Source organism: Centrocercus urophasianus, unplaced genomic scaffold (genome assembly GCF_019232065.1).
Source record: "Centrocercus urophasianus isolate 14NV4802_14NV808 unplaced genomic scaffold, USGS_Curo_1.0 seq_27, whole genome shotgun sequence".
Taxonomy (NCBI): domain Eukaryota; kingdom Metazoa; phylum Chordata; class Aves; order Galliformes; family Phasianidae; genus Centrocercus; species Centrocercus urophasianus.
Window position 1 is genome coordinate 10,216,573 of NW_024884833.1, and position 19,594 is coordinate 10,236,166.

Here is a 19,594-nt window from a genome sequence, read left to right on the forward strand (position 1 = left end):
ACTCAGTCTCCTGGAGTGAGTCAATTCTTTTCCAACAGTAGCTGGTGAAAGTTTTTCTCTCTAGCATGATATTAAATCATGATGAACCCAATGAAAGTTCACTGGAAACTTCGGGATTTAAATTTCTCTAAATTTTGATTTGCTTTTTCTAGTATCCCTCAGAGTAAAAACAGCGCTCACTGATTTGAAGTTTTTAATTATACAAATTCACATTTGCAGGGGCTTGTGCTACTTACAGGGTCACAAATCAAATACTGGAAGCCAGAAGTAGTACTGTAAGACGTGATTTTTAAAGCCTATGTTTTATGCAGGATGCTTATAAATACTGGCATAATGAATGTATGGATTTTGACGTAATAAAAAGATAATAATTGCTGGTAGCAAAATATTAAAATAACAGAAATCTCAATTTAAAAGTAACAAAACTTTGATGTGACCTTCACCATTTTTCTGCATTTTCTCCAATTGCAAAAGCTTAATAGTTGCATGTGAATAGAAATGGACTGTTCTGTGTTCAGGTAACTGTCAGGTTTATTCATCCTTATCAATTTTATTTACTCCCTTTCAGCACACAGGATGTAATGGATTTTTTTAAAGCACTGGGCAAGTCTTTCAGCAACCTCAAAGGAGCTGCTGATTTTTATCTTCTTGGTCATGATGGGGCTCTCCTGAAGTGAAAGAAGACAGTAGCTGGTATTTACTCCCTGTGCTCGGAGGTGATAGATTCTACTTTTGTGTTCTAGCAGCAGGTACCAGAAATGTGAACAACATTTAATTCCAAAGTTTTAATTTACATTTTGGGTTGTGACACACAGTATTCAAGACTGATGCTGTTTGGACATCAGTGTGCTTGGTATGGTAGGGCCCAGTTTGTTGATGTGAGCCACCAACCTGCATTATTTCTGATCATTTCCACCACCCCTCCTTGGGTACCTTGTTCCCGTCAAGTTCAGAGTTGATCCTCTAGGCAAATAGAGGTACTTTTGGCCTGTACAAAGATCATGTACCTCTTTGCCCACTTCTCTTAGAGCCTCTAACAAAGACAATTATATTGTGGCACCTTTTATGTTGTTACTGGACAGCTCAGCTGGGATTTCCATTCAGTTAGAACTAGTCTGAATAATTAGAAGTAATTTAGTTGTCTTGGGTCTTGTGGCCTAAAGAGAACTTTAAAAATACCCTGATATTTTGGAGAGAATGTATCAGATCAACATTTCTCAAGTTTGCTTTTAGTTCTTCAGAACCAAGGAAGGCTCTGGTGCCTCAATGCAAGTTTGGTGAAGTTCTTAAACTATGTCCATGGCCAGAATGAAGGTCATCTCTTCTGTAAAGCTGCCATCTCTGTTAACTTTTCTTAAGCAAATTAACATGCACAAGATGAAAATGTTTTTATGCCAGAAAATTTTTTTCATAGTACCAGATTGACTTGGTTAAACAGGGAAATGAACAAATTAAAGAGTATTTCTTCGCTGAAAAAAATTTGTAATGGATAGTGATTAGTGAGGTAATCATTTCTCTGCACTTGGCACTGGTGGAACCACACCTTGAGTTCTGTGTTCAGTTTTGGGCACCTTGCTACAAGGAAGACATTGAGCCCTTGTAGTGTGTTCGGAGAAGGGCAGTGAAGCTGGTGAGGGGTCTGTAGCACAATTCTTATGAGGAGCAGCTGAGGGAGCTGGGATTTCAGTCTGGAAGAGACTCAAGGGGAGACCTCACTGCACTCTACAACTAGCTGAAGGGAGGTTGTGATGAAGTGGGGTTTGGCCTCTTCTCCCAGGTAACAGCAATAGAATGGGAGAGCATGGCTTTAAATTGGCTGGGAAGGTTCAGGTTGGATATTAGGAGAAAATAATTCTTTGAATGAGTGCTCAGGTGCTGGAACAAGAATATCATTATATCTGAGAAAGAAGATCAGCATGCACAGGCTGAGGCAACATGAGCTCTTGGGTACTGCTGAGCAAAGGGGGGTCCAGAGTGTGCACTTCATGCAACTGTGCAAGAGAACAGCAAATCTTCGAGATATTTGGAAATTATGGGGCTCTTAAGAGCCCATCTGTTTTCAATCATACTTCATAGTTTGTTTTGTCACAAGTGACTTACTGCCATTTGCTTTAAAATCACTTCTGAAAATGGAGTGTGGCGCAGTTCTTCTCTCACTAAAACTATGAGAGGAAATTGAATGAGCTAAAGACTTTCCCTCAGCAGCAACAATCTCGTGTTAACTCCGTGTTTCTGCACCAAGCTATCTGTGGAAAGAATGCTGCATATCGGCCTGGAAGAGCCAGACCCGGCCCTGCTCCCCGCTCCGCGACATTAACCATACGCTCGGCCTTGCGTGGGGCGCACGGATTGGGAGAGGGGAAGAGGGGGACAGTGGGAGCGCGGAGGCGTATGCGGGGCGTGCGCGGGGCGTCTCCCGGCTGATCACGCCTCCGCCTCGTGGCCGCGCCGCCAGGAGCCGGCCGGGGCGCTGCCCACGGGCGGCCAATCGACGGGGCGGTCCGGCAGCGGCCCCTCCCACGGGGTGTGAGCGAGAGCAGCCAATCGGCGAGCGGGCGGCGGGGGGTTTATACCGGCGCGGCGGCCGGGGGCGGTGAGCGGCGGTGGGCGAGCGGCGCCATCATGGAGGGGGCGAGGCAGGTGGCTAACTTCGGCGCTGGGCCGGCCAAGCTGCCGCGCTCTGTGAGTAGGGGCCGGGACCCGCCAGGTCTGGCGGCGAGGTGGGGGGCGCGCTGGGAGTACCTCGCTGTGGCCGCGCTCCCGGTGTGGCCGCGCTCCCGGTGTGGCCCTGTGGGGCTACCGCTGCCGAGCGAGGGCCGGGAAGCTGAGACGAAGAGCGATAAAGTCGACCGCGTAGCTCTCCGTTCCTTTATCCCGGCTGCCGTCCCAAGTCAGCGTCCGGTGAGCCGCTGCCCCTTCTCCCGGAGCGGCTCCGCCGGCGCTGCAGCGCGGCGTGCTGGCGTTGTCCTGCGCTCAGGCGGCTTCTGTGTGGAGCGCTGGAGTCCCGTCGGTGCGCTGCGTGTTCGTGTCGAGTTTGATGCTTATGAGCTGATAGAGGGCATAGCAACCCGGTGCCATCTCTTCGTTTAAAGAAATGGTAATGAGTGCAGTGCAGACTCAACTCTGTGGGAAGTTGCATCAGCAGCCGTAGATTACACAGTTGCATATGGAGCGAGGGTGTCTCCAGCTGGATCACAGGCATCCGGCTGCCGGCGTAGGGGCGACGTACCGTGAGAGTTCGTGCTTCTTGTGTTGGTTTCCTCCATAGTTTTCTTACTTATTTTCTATGTTTTTTCTTTACCAGTTTTACTAGGTAAATCAGCTTGCTTTACAGCGATTTTATTTACGAGTTTCCTCCTGGAAACATCCCCTATAGACCACACTGCAAGGACATTGATTGCTCCATACGGTAGAGCTGCTTGTTCCAAAAGGAGCTCTTGCCGTGACTGCAGCAACTTTGGTCATGCTGTCACAGTTAACTGGGTGTTTGAGGAGGGCCCTGGTGTGCTCCAAGCTGCTGGTCACTTAAGCACCTTCAGAAACACAGCAGCAGGAATGGGCTGTGCTGCCGCAGTTGTTTCATGTTGTTTGATTTTGAGGTGATGCTGCATGCAGGGTGCTCAGACTGTCTAAAGACAGAGCTCTTCATGCCTTCTAGGAAGAGCCGTAAGTGTTGATAGTGAGGCGTGTGCAGCTTCTCAGATAAAGCTACTAACAGAACTGGATTCTACACAGCAGTTTAACGAGCCCTTTCTGATGCTCTGCAAGTTCGCTCTAACTTATTAAACTCATTTGGCATGGGTATGTTCGTAGCGTGAAACACATTTGTTAAAATATTGTGATCTTGGAGATGAAAAGCTGCACGCTATTCATGGTTGAACTGCAGGTGACCAGCTTTACAGCTGACAAATCACACAGATGCCCTGTCAGCAAAGCTCCTGCAGCTGCCTGAAGCATGCGGTGTCTTGGCAGACCCCGAGATGTGCACATACAGCAGTTGCTCTGGAGGCTTTTCTACTGGATTTCCATCTCCTGCATCTATTTGGAGGGGCTAACAAAGGTTTGCCTCTCATGCAGGAATTCACTGAAACCAGAAGTAATGATGAAACAGATGGTTAGGATCTAATTCTGCTTTGTTGATATGTAAGAGCTATGAGAGAAAGGCAAATTAAAAGCTTGAAGCAGCAGATCAGCTTGCCAAGGCTGCTAAAAGTAACCTGATTTTTGTTGCCTCAGAGTTTTCATTTAATTCTTTTCTTAACTTTCAGTAACAGATAACATGCATCTTTAGGAAGTGCAGGACTTTGTTCTATGAAACCAGGCCTTGTGGCATTGAATCACTGTGAGGTATCAAGTGCCACATGCTGTTTTTTGATTATTCTTTCGATATCTCAGTTAGCCTATTTGTGGGAGGTGAGTGAAAGAACACAAGATGGGGGAAATAAGAATAGAAAAAACACGTTTCTGAACATTAAGCCTTCTATAAGCATTTAGGAGTTCCACTCAGCACTTAAAAGTCATTCTAAAGTAATCTGGAAGTGCAGCTATTGAAATAATGACTTGAAATGTGAAGTCTCTACATGAAGCATAGGATTTAATTATGCTATTTTAAGACAAGCCTTCATCTACTAGATAAAATGAAATTACATGGAGCCTATTATTTTGTTAATTTCCTTAGAGAATTGTTAGGCTACTGCACTATGGAGCAGCTGGTATATGTATGATACATTAGGGATTCCACATAGTAGAAAATTCTCAATTTATTTGTGGATTTTTTTTTGTTTGTTTGTTTTGTTAGGTATTATTAGCAGCACAAAAAGAATTGGTGGACTACAAAGGACTTGGCATTAGTGTTCTCGGTAAGTAAGACTTCCAAATTTTTGTATGATTTTCGGAGTGTAGATTCTTAATTCAATTTCTTAAAAAAGAAAAAAAGGCTTCTGCTATTGATATTTGCAACTGAATACCTCATTTTCTTGTGTAACAGCTTGTAATACCTTGTTTGGTTATGTTTGGTTATGTCCTTTTGTAAACTGCTGTTCTTTCCTTGCTTTTTATTCATTCAGGGGATCATAAAACGATCCACAGGTTGCTGTTTACTAATCCAACATAAAGCACTATGGATGAAAGTAACTAATCATAGAATGGTTTGGGTTGGAAGGGACCTTTAAGATCATCTTGTTCCAACCCCCGTGCTTAGGCAGGGCAGCTCCACTTGACCAGGATGCTCAATGTCCCATTAAGCCAGGCCTTGAATGCCTTCAGGGAGGGGGCATCCACAACCTCTCTGGGCAACCTGTACCACTGTCTTACCAGCCTCAGAGTGAAGAATTTCTTCTTGATTTCTTGTCTAAATCTACCTCCTTCCAGTTTAAAATTGTTTCCCCTTGTCCTGTTGCTACATGCCCTTGTAAAATGTCCCTGCCCAGCTATCCTGTAGACAACCTTCAGATACTGGGAGGCTACTATAAGGTCCCTCAAAGCCTTCTCTTCTCCAGGCTGAACAGCTCCAGCTCTCTCAGCCTAATTAATCATAATTAAAGCCCTATTATTTCTGGATCTTTAAGAAATTACCTGCGTTTTTATTTACATAAAATGCTATATGTGGATATACACATACTGTGCACTTGTATGTCTGCACTCGTTATCTCATGTACCACCTGGCAAAACAGTTCAGATGTATTTGATGTCTAGTGTCCTTTCCTTTAGGAAGTCTGTGCTATTCAGCCAGAAAGATGAGGTGCTTTATGTTACTTGCATGGCTGAGTCATTATTCAGTCCCAGAGGCATAAAACATTTAAGAGCAAGCATGCCCAACATTTTACTACCCCCTCTGAAATTTTTAATTGCTAAATTTATCATATACAGCAGTCTCTTTGGGGTACAGATTTGTGTTAAAATTGTTTGCTCTTCTAGACAGAAGGAAGACTATGGTTTAATAAAAGAAATTAAAATTCAGTAGCCTGAAGTTCTAATTTGGACTACTGCATTATTAAGTTTTTGTGAAATAAGATAATAAGACAACCCCCTGTACTGGTTTAGCAGGTATAGAGTAAAGTAATAACTAAGGATGTTTTTAGAGTGAAGAAATTTGCACCTTCCTAGGGAATGTTTTTATTTGCCTGCTTTTTTTTGGGGGGGGGAGGGTTGGGGATGGGAGAGGGGAGAGGGGGAGGAGTAGTTAGGTCATGTGGCTGCCAAATATTAGTGGGGAGGATTTGCACAGAATCGGACAAAATCTGAAAAGTAAGGGTTTTGTGGGCATTTGGAAGGGCTCAACAAAAACAGGAGTTGGAACTGGGAACGGAAGCCTTTGGGTGTTGGGTCTGTGAGTGTAAAAATGTTAAAGCTTAGCACAATTGGTAAAATCACATTCATACGTGTCTGTCTTGTTCCATGCTATGCTTTTTTTTCCGCTACCATAGAAATGAGCCATCGGACCTCGGATTTCTCAAAAATTTTAAATACAGCTGAAAATCTCTTGCGTGAATTACTGTAAGTGAACTACTTCCTATTTTTAAATTAAACTTGTGATAGTTGCACTAAAATTGCCAAGTGTGGAGACTTTTCCTTGAAGGTTCCTAGTTTGTTTAGATAGGCATCTGATTAAGTAATGGAGAGGATATCGGCCTTCCACTTGCCTAGTTCTTAAGAAATCTGTTTTAAGAAATAAGTGGAAATAACAGAAATATGTTCTCTGATGGCATGCAGGTGATCTGTATATTGCTGATTCATACATTACCTTATTTTACTAACATAATATTTATAAGAAATGACTGGTCAAGAGCCCCTTTCTTACATGTGCTGTAATGCTTAAAAAAGTTTCAAGTAAAAAATTTTTAGATCATGGATTAGGGTTAATGTTTTTATATCATGCATTAGAATTAGTGTACTATTCTCACAGTAGTTTTATATGAAAGGACCATACTTTGTTTTTTAAAGCTTGACTCCTTGTCACAGCCAGTGTGAGTAGTTCGAACAAGTAATTTTTGTGATGATGTAAATAGCTCCTCCACATGCTCCGCATGTACAATGTACTGTGCAGTTGCATGTGCAAATTAAGAGTCTAAAAACTGAATTGTACTTCGAGAACTTTGTTGTGAAGCCATCTCAATTCAGAAATGTCGTGAAGCTTGTAAGAGACAAAACTTCAAGTGAGCATTAGCTCTGCTGGAATACTGTTTGAGCCTGTGTGCTGTGATAGAAGCTTCTCAGGAATGAATTTGCTTATAGTTTGGGTCAAAATTTGCTTATTTCCAGTAAATGTTTTTAAATCCAATATAGCACTATTCCTACTGTTTAGGTTCTTATTCAAGACCGGCTTTGAGGTAAGTTGGCAGGATTTGGTTTAACCTCTGAAAAACATCTACTGAAATAGCAGTACTCCTTCTCTGTAGGTTTGCAGTCAAATGTATGTAAGTGGTATGTGTCCTTTGTCTTTTGAGAATAAAATATGGTAATTTCTTGCTTGCAGAATTATACCAGAAAACTACAAAGTTATTTTCCTCCAAGGAGGTGGATCTGGTCAGTTCAGTGCAGTCCCACTAAACCTGATTGGCTTAAAGGAGGGTAGACAGGCGGATTATGTGGTTACTGGAGCTTGGTCAGCAAAAGCTGCTAAAGAAGCAGAGAAGTATGCCAAAGTGAATATTGTTCATCCGAAACTATCAGCCTATACAAGTAAGTTGATGATTACACATATTGATGTGAACGCTTGCTTTTCTGAATTGCTATAAAAATTGGCCTGTCTCAGCTATTGTGTTATTGAGCGTTAACTAGTTAAATGGTTGACTGGCCAGCACTCAAAAACTGTCTGCTGCATGTCTCCACATCCATGACTAAGAGATTGGTTAGGTAGCCTAGTGGCCTCCACCAGGCAAGCATTCTGAGGTGAGAGTGACCGGGTTCCAGAACTTGAGCGGTAGGAAGGAGACAGGAAAATTATGTGGGCTGTCTGAATTATTTTATTTTTTAACTTAGATTTTAAGGTATTTGCAGGTATATGCTGAAGTAATTCAATTTCTTATGCATTCAGTAATAAATTATTATGAAATTAAGAAGTATATTTGGCATCTTATGTGTACTGGCCCAGGAGATGGGTGATGGGTACTTTCTGTTACGGTCTTTCAGGGGTTCCCAAACACTCATCTCCTGACCATTTGTTAGTTAGCTCTGAAATAGGAAAGGCACTTCTAACTTCATCTCATAGAGCATATGGATATGACATAATTTTAATGACCACTATGTACAAGGAAGAGAGGTTATGTGTGACTTCTTTGTTAGAAAATCTGTTTCAGGACATTTTACATGTATGCTTTAAGTGGTCACTGGTTATAAATAAATAATTATTGGACTAGGGATATCTAAATTCTTCTGTTAATTGTGCTTTTATTTCTTTTCTCTGCTCTGTGATACACAATTTAAAGTCAAAAGAGTGGCAGCAGGGAAGACAAAGAATATTCCCCAAACCAGTTGGTGCCCCGATTACCATTTATATAATCTTCCAGGTTAATAAATCCTCTAAGACACAGGAATTATTTAAACCAATGACTTATTATAGGGGAATGTATTTGGCAGCTATAATTAAAGTAAGAGGGAATAAACAATGGGAGAGGCAAAAGCAGCATATATTCCCCGCATCTTTTGGAGAAGAGGAGAAGAGAGGGAAACCCATTTGTTCTATGCAAAACCTGTTCTGTTTGGGCTTGCCAGTGTATGGCCTATTGACTGAGGCAAATTTTAATTTTGTAGATCCCTTATAAGGTTTAGATAGGAGACAGCTGAACACATACTTTCTTTGAGAGGTCTAAAAATGCTTCTAGAGGTTCGTGTAAACAGAGATTCCAGTAACTTTACCAGTAAGAATTTGTATGCTTCAGTAGTTTCAAAGACATGTAGAAGATTCCGCCTGATGAAGATTCCTTAAGGAAAAAGGACTGAAAGTCAGATGAATGTTTGTAAGCCTGATGATGGCCCACCACAGAATACTGGGGATGTGCTGATATATTTCTTCTGTGGATACCTTACCAGGAAGCTACAATGCAGCTTTTCACTTCAGGCTGCAAAATCATTCTGGGTTTATACTTGAGGGTCTAGCCTTAAAATAAAACTGCGTGCCAGGAAAATTACATCTGTGTAGTGACCTTTGATATTCTTTTTGTCTGTTTTAGACATTCCTGACCCAGGCACTTGGAATCTCAATCCAGATGCATCGTATGTGTACTACTGTGCTAATGAGACTGTTCATGGTGTTGAGTTTGACTTTGTACCTGATGTCAAAGGAGCAGTCTTGGTTTGTGATATGTCATCAAATTTCCTGTCAAGGCCTGTGGATATTTCCAAGGTAGAGTGCAGTTAAGGAGGGGGTGAAGGATGGAAGGAGTAGGACTCAGGAGAAGTAGGATTTACTAGTACTTTCATCTTCAACTGTTTTTGTTTTTTTTTTCCTGTTTTGCTTTCCCTTGAGCAGGTGGATTATATGATGCCTCTTGTGAAATACCAAGCTGATTGGAAATAGTTTTGTCTATGTGTTTTTCGCAGATTTTGCTTGCAGTAGTGTGCAAATGGGGACAAGTTGCCTTGAGAATCATTTGTGACTATTAAGTATTTGGCAAATTACTGGAAAACCTGTTGAATGAAGATATACATGGGATAACAATTATAGCTGGAAGCACACCTTGAAATTAGAGCTTCTGCTGGCATGTCCTTGACCAACTTACTTATGACATGTTCTCCAAACTGTTCAGTTGTATAATCCATATAAAAATACTGGTTTCTTATTCAGTTAATTGATGTATGTTGTGATCCCTTCCTTTCTTTCTGTCAGTTTGGTGTGATTTTTGCTGGTGCACAGAAGAATGTTGGCTGTGCTGGAGTTACTGTTGTAATAGTACGTGAGGACTTGCTGGGATTTGCACTGAAGGAATGCCCTGTAGTGATGGATTACAAAACACAAGCAGCGAATGGCTCTTTATATAACACTCCTCCATGCTACAGGTAACTTATCCAGCTTTTTAATATCTGTTATTCAGGAAGTTTCTGCATTACCATCTGCTATGCTTAGTGGAAAAAAAAGTTTCAGAACAGAGTGTTGCTTGTCTTCAAGTAACTGATCTGCTAAAGGATTTCATGTGATTTTGCTGAAAATATTTGAAGTGATTGTAGTAGGCCTTGCTGCCCGATGAATGGGACTTGGACATAAAGGATGTAGTATTTTTAGAATTAAACACTGTGTGCCATAATTTCATCATTGAATTTCAGGATCTAGTTCTTTAGCTTAAACAAACATGACTCGAGCTGCTACAATACTAATGGTTCTAAGACTCTAAGACTGTGAGTATGTAACTGGGGCAATTAGTCTTGCTGCTTGAGCACTCATTACACTTCATTTAATTTCTACCTGAAACCACTGTCAGCAATTAAACCTTCATCCATTTCTGCCTTCATGCTAGGAAATAATAAATGGTGTCATCATTACTAAATGTTTTTAAAATATAAAATATGAGATATATTTTAAAATTTCTTGGAACATTTCTAGTTTGAACTAAACCATTCACTGCAATGAGTTTTGAAATGAAACTAGAGAAAAGTTTTAAAAAGGGTGGTGTTGTCATTGCTTTCCCTTCTTTTCTAGTAAGACTTTCCATATTTCTTTAGGTACTACCTCAGTGCTTGGCTTGGGATTAAAAAATAAAATTGGTCAATCTTTGTAATTATTGGTAGCAGTCAAGATAATAAAATAGTCATGTTATCAGGGAATTCATGTACGCATGAGGTAAAACAGACTATAGCTTGCTTTTTTAAAAGCAGTGTCTCTCATCTTCTGATACCTAGTTAGATGATACTTTGCTAAGGAATGCTTAGGCATTAAATTAGTAATATTTAGCCCTACTTAATATGGCACTTCTAAACTGAAATAATTAAAAATACTATACCAATGCCAACTAAAACAGCTGCTTTTTAAAAAATAAAATCTTAAGTTAGAAACTTCCTTTCCAAAAAGTATTTTTGCAATATGTCAAAAAATAACTTCTTTTTTTTCAAAGTTTGCATCATCTCTTATCAACAGGAAATTCTGTTTCATGCTGGCAATGTTTGACTGCAGCTCTTAGACTCCATTTAGTACAAGCCAGAGTTTGTGAAGTTACAGTACCTAATGATATCCAGCAGATTTCATGTACACTGTATCAAAATGAGTTACAATGATTCCTGCACATAAAGTCTACCTTAATACCTTTATAATTTAAATTCAGTAGAATTTTGAGGTACAGATTACGTTATTGAATCTATGTTTCTCATAGTGTGGCGCGTAAGGTGTGTATTAGTGGAAAGGCATAGACGTATAGTTGATCTTAATTTATCAAAAGGAAAAGTAAATCCTGTACCTATATGTTTATTTCATATTCTGTTGCATAACTGGAATTTTCCAAAGCAATATGGCCACTGTAGAGTGGGTAGTACTGTAATGATGTGCTCCTGCAGCCATCTGAAGACTGCCTTACTGACTAAGCATAGCCACTATCATTAGGATTTGCATTTAAAAGAAAAATTAACCTAAATTTGCCAGATTATTCTCTTCCTCTCTGCAGTACACAGGCAGTATGAGCACTTTCTTCAACAACTGATAAAGCCTCTCTCTTGTAATTGATTATTTTCTGACTGCCAAGTCATGCATACCATTTTGGACACTGTGTGCTTGCATTGCACATGCTGGGTTTCAAATCCAGCCATTCATGTTTTCCAAGTGCAAAGCTATTTCCATTTAAAGAAGCAAAGTTCTCAACACTTCAGCAGTGCTGCTTCTCTGATTTGAAAAGAAAAACCAAAATTAAGTTTTGCAGTCTTTTAATTAATTTTAACCACTGTGAATAAATTCTGAAAAGCAAATGCAGCTTCAGCTGTAATTCAATGTCTTTCAAGAACACTAATAGAATAGTGGAGAACTAAAAGAATGGAAAATAAAGTTGGTCTAACAACCTTTCTCCTTTCTGACTGCTGCGTTGCTTTATTTCACTTGATGCTGCAGACTCAAGTTGGAGTGTGCTCCAGAATCCAAAATGTAACGCAGACAGAAATGTTGGCTTGGTGTTTGTCTATTTGGCTTGGTTCTAAGTGCCTGTTCCAGTTTTTATAAGGAACTGGCAAAACTTCTTAACTTTTTTTTCCTCTCTTCTTTTCCTTGCACTCTCTTAGGGTTTGTGGCAAACAGGCAGGAAATATTAACAGAATATACAGCAGCTATTTCAGCAGGATGATAAGTTAAATTGAAAGGATGCCAATGGCTTTAACATTTTGGTGCTACAGCGCTTAACTCTTTGACCCTGATCTACTTTGCTAAAATCTGCAATGCGTTTCCTATTTAAAAAAAACACTAATTTCAAGCTCCAAGGGTTTGTTTAGTGTTTAAAATTGCTCCTGAAACATTATTTTGGCTGACATGTAACATGGATTAAGGGTTTAATCTGGCTGACCTTTGTGGATGATTCCAGGCCTAACTTCTTTAAGCATTACTTGTCCAAAATTTTCACTTGAGGAAATGAAAGCACGAGATGAATGTGGCCCTGTGTACCTGTCAGGGGTCTAGGCAATTCTTCATTTAATGGGGCTGTTGGCAGCCTGCTGTCATAAATGTAGCAAGGCTGTGCTCTCAAATCTATAAGGTGTATTTGTAAAAGGCAATCTGTAACCTGATTTATTCTACAGTCTTTCTGAAGTGTTCTAAGATTTGAGAATAGCATCCCCTGAGAGATTGGAAGGAGTGAAGTTTAAAACAAACTCCTGTTAGACTTATGTTAGGGGAACTTGCAGGGTAATGTTCTCTGAGTACTCCCTTGGAATTTGTAATGAAGGGATAAAATAAAAGCAAATCTGTTGGAAAGGTGCCATAAAAACTTGTGAACAGTTTATTATGCAAAATGTTGTAGTTGTGGGAAATGTCTGAACTTGAACAAGCTGAGTTTTATAGCGAAAGCACAAAGGCAAAAGGCCTTGGGGACTTTTTTTTTTTTTTTTTTTTTTTTATGTTGCTCTGTGTAACTGGCATTGAAATACTTGGTCTCTGGACATGATTTCAGTAGGCTTCCAGGACCCTGCTTAAACTTGAATGGTAATGAATAACTAAGTGCAATACATTAATTATTTGTTTCGTCAAACATCACTGTTCAGGAGGGGAAAATGATCTTTTTAGACAGAAATGGGATTGTAGGTTTATTCTTAACAGTTGTGAAAACATGATTAGATTTCTGGCATTCTTACTTCATGTAGATTTGAGGTTTGTTCTTACGTCTTGAGTAGAGCAGCTGTACAGGTCTCATACTGTAACAAATACCTTAAAAATAAATGTAACATCTCACAGTTAAAACTTTAATGTACTATTATTCATGACTGTTTTTGTTTTTTCAGTCAGATAAAAAGAAACAACAAATATTTTCTTTTGTTGCAGTATCTATATCATGGGACTGGTGCTGGAGTGGATAAAGAACAATGGTGGAGCTGCAGCCATGGACAAACTTAGTTTAATCAAATCACAAATGATTTATGATATTATAGATAGGTCTAATGGATTCTATGTGTAAGTTGTGTGTTTTCCCCTTGCTTTAAAAATTTGTTGTGCAGCTAAAGTTAAAGCATAACTTCAAGTTCATTTTTAAGTTACTTTTTCAATATACTGAAATTGAGGAGTCCTGAAATCCTAGAGATTATTTATGCAAATAATTCACTTGGTAACTCTCCAAGGGTGAGTTTTGTTCCAGTAGGATGTTATTTCCTATTATCCTATACAAATCGCTTGAGAAGCCCTTAGTAAAACACAGGAGCCTAGGAGGCGTGTACTGAAAGCAGGTTGCAGCTATTTAGTATGCTTACTGCATTTTTGAGAATTACAGGCCAAAACCAAGAAGGTGGCTGGTAAGAAGCTGGTAAGAGGAGTTCTGCATCATCTCCTTTCTAACCATCTCTCCAGAAATCAAAACCTCTACTTTTTTTTTTTTTTTTTTAGTACACTCAGGAAGAGTATCTGTATTAATTGTAGTCAGTTCTGTAACACTTGCTGAATTAGTCAGAATGTAATCTGTGCATAAAAATCTGTGCATAAAGTATTTTGTTTTCAGCTGTTTTTGATGTTATTTAAAAACAGATTTGACAGTTTGTGTATGGATGCAAGGCTTTTTTCCTTGGACAGGACCCGAAATGTGTAGTTAAATCTTGGTGTTGTAAAAAGCAACAATGGTTTCAATACCCATAAGTTCAAAAACTATCAAATGACAGACTGCAAAATATTTTCCTTTGCCTTCAGTATATAGTCAAAATTTGGGACCTAAATAACTTTAGAGTCAAAGTTAGGATAGAGAAATTAAATTTAGATTTTAAATTTAAGTTGGCCTCAACCTTAATTGGCAAAGATATAGTTCATAATATTCAGTGCATTCTGCTGATCCATTTTCATGATGGGAGCAACTTTGCCTTTGGCATTGCAATGATTAGAATTGTGATCCTACTTTATTAAAACCCTGAGGGCTTTTTCATAAAACGGTGAGCAAATCAAGCTTTGAAAAAACATTTTATGGCAAATAAAAAATCTTTGTTTTTGGCAAGTGGGCCTATAGGACTTGATAGGCAAATCCAGTGCAAGTAGGATGGTGAACTGGCAAATAAGGAAAGCAAAGCAAACTTCATTAAGTGATCTGTATGCATCTTGCATAGCAGCACAGTTCAAGTCATTTTTTTAGTCACAGATCCATTCTTATCCATTCTTATTTGAAGCTGCCTTCCTAGTTGTAATGTACCACCCATCCATGGCATGCTTCACTGAGCAAGAGGTGTGACAAGCTTTTTGTGAATCGAGGCTATTCCACAAAGTGCTGCGTGCCATTTGCAGTTTGTTGCTTTCTAAAGACTCTGCACTACAGCTTGAGTTGTGTTAGATTGCCTGAATGGAAATGGGTCATCTTACATGGAGCATACATATATATATCCAAATGTGAGAATCCTTACAAGCATAGGCCTTTTGAAAAAGTGCTTTCCTGGTTACAGATGGCACAGAGAACTTACATATGTTAATATTATGATTAGTTACTACTTAGTCTGCACAAAGGAACCAATGGAGAACTCAACACCCCTGCTGCATACAAAAAACAGTCCAACCTAAACTCAACCCACAACCATGTCAAAAATAGAATAATAAAAAATATTTCCTTGTGAATGTATGCAATGTATGCAAGAATTTACATCACAATTTTGGAGAATACTGTGGCTTTGTATCTCTTTTGTCACCAGAAGCACTAAGGACAAGTATTTAAGTATTAAATGCTTCCCTCCATTTTCCCCTTATGTTTTGCCCTGCCATGTTTTTTCTGTCCACAATAACTACAAATGAAACAGAATCCATAAAACAAACACAGATTAGAAAAAAATGAAGAGTAATTTTGCTTTAAATGCATCTTAAATCTTCTGCTTTAGATTAAAGGAATATGTTGTGGCCACGTATGTAATGTAAAATTTGTTCTGGAGATCACTCTCCTCTCTGTGTTCATGATTCTTAATAACACCAAATAAGACATTGATAAGAGGGACTGAAACTACTAATTAAAGTCTCCAGTGGAAGCTTCCTTATACTGTGGTGGTTTGTTTGTTTGTTTTACCTCTGTTTGGGTGGGTCAAACTCAATTCTAGTAGCAGTTGTGGCCAGCAGAATAGAAATATCTGTCAGAGACAATTTTGAGTATGTCAGAAAGGCCTTCCACTTCTTATTACCATAATTATACTTTGTTGAAAAAAGGATGTTTGCTTTCTTTCACAGAAAGTAATGATTGCTTTAGTTACGGAACAATGACTTTTGAGCTGGATGCAATTATTCACTTTCTGAAATTGTTTGTAATGGAAAATGTAAATTTAGCAAAAAGCAGGATAATCATTAATTTTGCATCTTTTCTAGATGTCCAGTGGAGAAGAAGAACCGAAGCAGAATGAACGTCCCCTTCCGCATTGGCAGCATCAAGGGTGATGAAGTCCTGGAAAAGAAATTCCTTGAGAAAGCTGTGGAACTTAACATGATATCTCTGAAAGGACATCGGTAAGTGCTGCATTGAGATGAATCCCCTTGCTGTGCAGAATAAAAAATTATTACAGCGATACAGCAGCAGGCATTGTGTATTGACTTACCAGCATTTCTTGCTTACAAGCTGTTCTTCATATTGGTTTGGGAGCACTGGGAATTGCAGTCTTGAGACTGTAATTAAAAATCGGTGGTGAATCAACTATAGTTTAGGTGTGATGGGGCACAGCTTTCTTGTTAATTCTGCCTTCTCTCAACTTGATTAAACTTTCTTGTCTCTGTTCAAATGCCAAAGAAGGTGACATTTTGTCAAATTCTGTCATTGCGTAAAGTCTCCATTACATTACTTATCTAGCTGATGGAAAGAATTCCTTCCCGTGTTACAGTGGTATTTGTGGAGTTAAAAAAGTTAGATTTTTTTTGATGTCATAAGGCTACAGTGTAAAGCTATAACAACAAATACTAAGTTGCTTTAGATTGCCTGCTTACCTTGAGTAAAATTTTACCTCTCATTCATATAAAATATGAATTTCTTTCTGTTCAGTTGGGGAAAAGTAACTGTAAATGATATTTGTCTTTTCTTGGCATATACAAAACTTTTTTTTTTTTTTTCTCTCCTGTTTGCAATTCAGATCTGTGGGAGGAATCCGTGCCTCTTTGTATAATGCAGTGACTGTAGAAGATGTTCAGAAGCTTGCAACATTCATGAGAAGCTTCATGCAGATGCATCAGTCATAAATGCACATGTGTTAGAGCCATGCTGCACGTCTATCAAATAAAAGCTAAAGTGTTTGGAAATCACTGTGCTTATGCACAGACATAGCGCACAAATTACATATTCTTGTACATCCAGTAGCTATTTTAGTTATCTGCATGGAATTAAGGCCTTCCAGGGGCTTGGCAGTCTTGGCTCCTATCTGAAGATGAAGAGTATTAGACTGATCAAGATTGGAACCAAAATTTGCAAAGCAACAGTCTTAATGTATAGTTAAAGCATTGTGAGATGCTATGGATCTCAGTTCTGACCATAGACATGTCACTACAATGCTCAGTTGAAACTAGTCGTTCTTTAATTATACATAAACGCAGAATAGGAATCAGTACTACTTTTTGGAAAAAAAAAAATCTCAGCTGTCTCTTGTTGCTAGTTAGAAAATGACTTCTTCAAATATACCTTGTTATCAGTAAATTCCTAAAGGCAGAATTTCTTACAAGTTTTCTATAGAGCTGTACTCAGACTATACAACTGAACAGTGAGTGGCAAACTAACATTAAGTGTTCTCTAAGAGTGTCTAGTTAGTTTATCAGATGTTTCAGTAATAGTTTTCAGGAGTTAATATCTAGTTTCTGAACTTCAGGCCACTGTGTTCAAAACTTTGTTTCCCTGCATGAGTTTTCAGGACAGTCCCATGCAGTAGTACACACTAGTGACTGGGCCTTTTTTTTTGGTATTTCTACTTACTGGTTGAGACCTAAGATGCATGGACTTAGAATTCAATTAGTATATAATATGAACTGCATAGAGAAACTTATTTTAAACTTCAGTTTATTAACTTTGTATTCTTATACTGGAGTGTGAGTATTGCTGCTCCTACCAAAAACCTGCTTTAATTTGCTACCCTTGTGCCAATTTGGATTGCTGTATTCCACTCTATGAATCTGTGACTTTCTCTGCACTGACTTCTTAGTCCAAAGTGTCTTTCCTCTCTAAGTATTTTCTTTGCCTTCTCGTTGCTTCAGTTCTGTCAGCTTTTGTATGTGGGATTCTGCCCAGCTGCTGTAAGTGAGTCTTGACTTCTGATTATTCCTGACAATACATCACACTTTAGGTCTATTTTTCTTACTTGAATCTTAAGGCTTATTCCAGACTTCGATACTCTGGGGTAGGGGAGGAACTATGTTAATGCAAAGATCTTCAGAAGATCTTCTATGTAATACCCTACTTGGGTTACTTTTCCTTCTTGGCCTGTGAATTTGGTGCCAATTAATGTATTTTGATACTGGCTTCCTATTTTAAATTACATAAACGCTCTCTGATCGTATTATAACATTCAGTATTACTGCAACTGATTTCAGACTGCTGTGTTTCTGGTAAAGAACTGAGTCTTTTTGTTTTATGTAACACTAATACAGTAGTAATAATCTAATAATACCAATGATGGACTGCTCCTTTTCTTGTGAAATCTCACAGCAAACAAGGGGATAGGGGCAAGGGGTGACTTCCTCTTGTCATCATTTTATGACTGCTGTTAGGAGATGTTTATCAGTGTAATGTAACTCAAAATAATTAAATAAAGTTGATGAAGAAAAAAAAACGTTTCACAGCATGCTGTGAAGCACAGTGTGTTTGAAGCTTTTTGTGACAAAAGGGTGAGAACTCCATGCCTAGTATGTGTTAGAATTTTAGACTCCAGTATCATCCTTTTTCCTTATTAATGTTTCCCTCACCTATTATTTTTCTGAAAATATTTCCTACAATTACCATGGAAAAAAAGACTGCACAATAGGCTTAAAGGATGCTTTTCATGCCATTCATGAAGATTTAACTCAAGTCTTATATTAAAGCTATTTAACATTTAATTAGAATTCAGTTTCCTACAGAGTTCTCCTACAGAGTTCTGTAGACTTATTTTCAACGTTAACTGTGACTTGAAAGTTAATAAATGATTCTTTGCTTCAAAAGCCTCTGAGCCTCCTATTCTCGTTAGCAGGCAGAGTTTCCAGTGTGGTGACAAAAGAGAAAAAGAAAGGCTAAAATGGCTGTATGTGGCTGATCCACTGACCCAAAGGAGAACCTCTTTGCTTCTTCTCAATTGTGTTGAACATTTTGGCAATTTTTTTTTTTTAAAATCACATGGGCAGACATTGTGGAAAAGCAAAATGTGGTGTTTATGATTTCACAAAAGGAGTTGCTAGCATTCTATTTAGTTTGTAATATAAAAGTCCCTAGTCTAAGGAGGGAGGAGGGTGGGTGGGAAAAGGGAAAAATGAAAAAAAGCACATGATACCCAAAGAGGAACCTAGGTAAGAATACTTGAGTGAATTGGACATCATGAGGCCCCATACTGCATCCAAGCCTAAAGCCCCCAATACAAGAAGGATGTGGAGCACTTGGAGTGGATCCAGAGGAGGGCCACTAAGATGATCAGAGGCTGGAGCACCTCTCCTATGAAGAAAGGTAGAGGGAACTGGGGTTGTTCAGCTGGAAAAAGAGAAAGCGCCAGAGAGACCGCATTGTGGCCTTCCAGTACTTGAAGGGAGCATATAAACAGGAGGGGGAACAGCTGTTTATGAGCATGGATAGTGGTTGGACAAGGGGGAATGGTTTTAAACTGAGACGGGGAGGTTTAGGTTAGATATTAGAAGGAATTTTTTCACACAGAGGGTGGTGATGCATTGGAACAGGTTGCTCAAAGAGGTTGTGGATGCCCCATCCCTGGAGGCATTCGAGGCCAGGCTGGATGGGCAGCCTGGTCTGGTGGTTGGCGACCCTGTATATAGCAAGGGGGTTGGAGCTAGATGATCATTGTGGTCCTTTTCAAC

General features: G+C 39.3%; 1 protein-coding gene across 1 annotated transcript; it reads left to right on the forward strand.

The window, feature by feature from the left end:
- Positions 1-2,606: 2,606 nt before the first annotated feature.
- Positions 2,607-18,733, forward strand: PSAT1 (phosphoserine aminotransferase 1). The gene is made up of 9 exons (XM_042826897.1): positions 2,607-2,682; positions 4,799-4,859; positions 6,426-6,495; positions 7,475-7,680; positions 9,171-9,343; positions 9,827-9,996; positions 13,442-13,570; positions 15,932-16,069; positions 16,684-18,733. Exons 1-9 carry the CDS (start codon positions 2,623-2,625, stop codon positions 16,787-16,789), a joined length of 1,113 nt encoding a protein of 370 aa, XP_042682831.1. The 5' UTR covers positions 2,607-2,622; the 3' UTR covers positions 16,790-18,733.
- Positions 18,734-19,594: the final 861 nt, after the last annotated feature.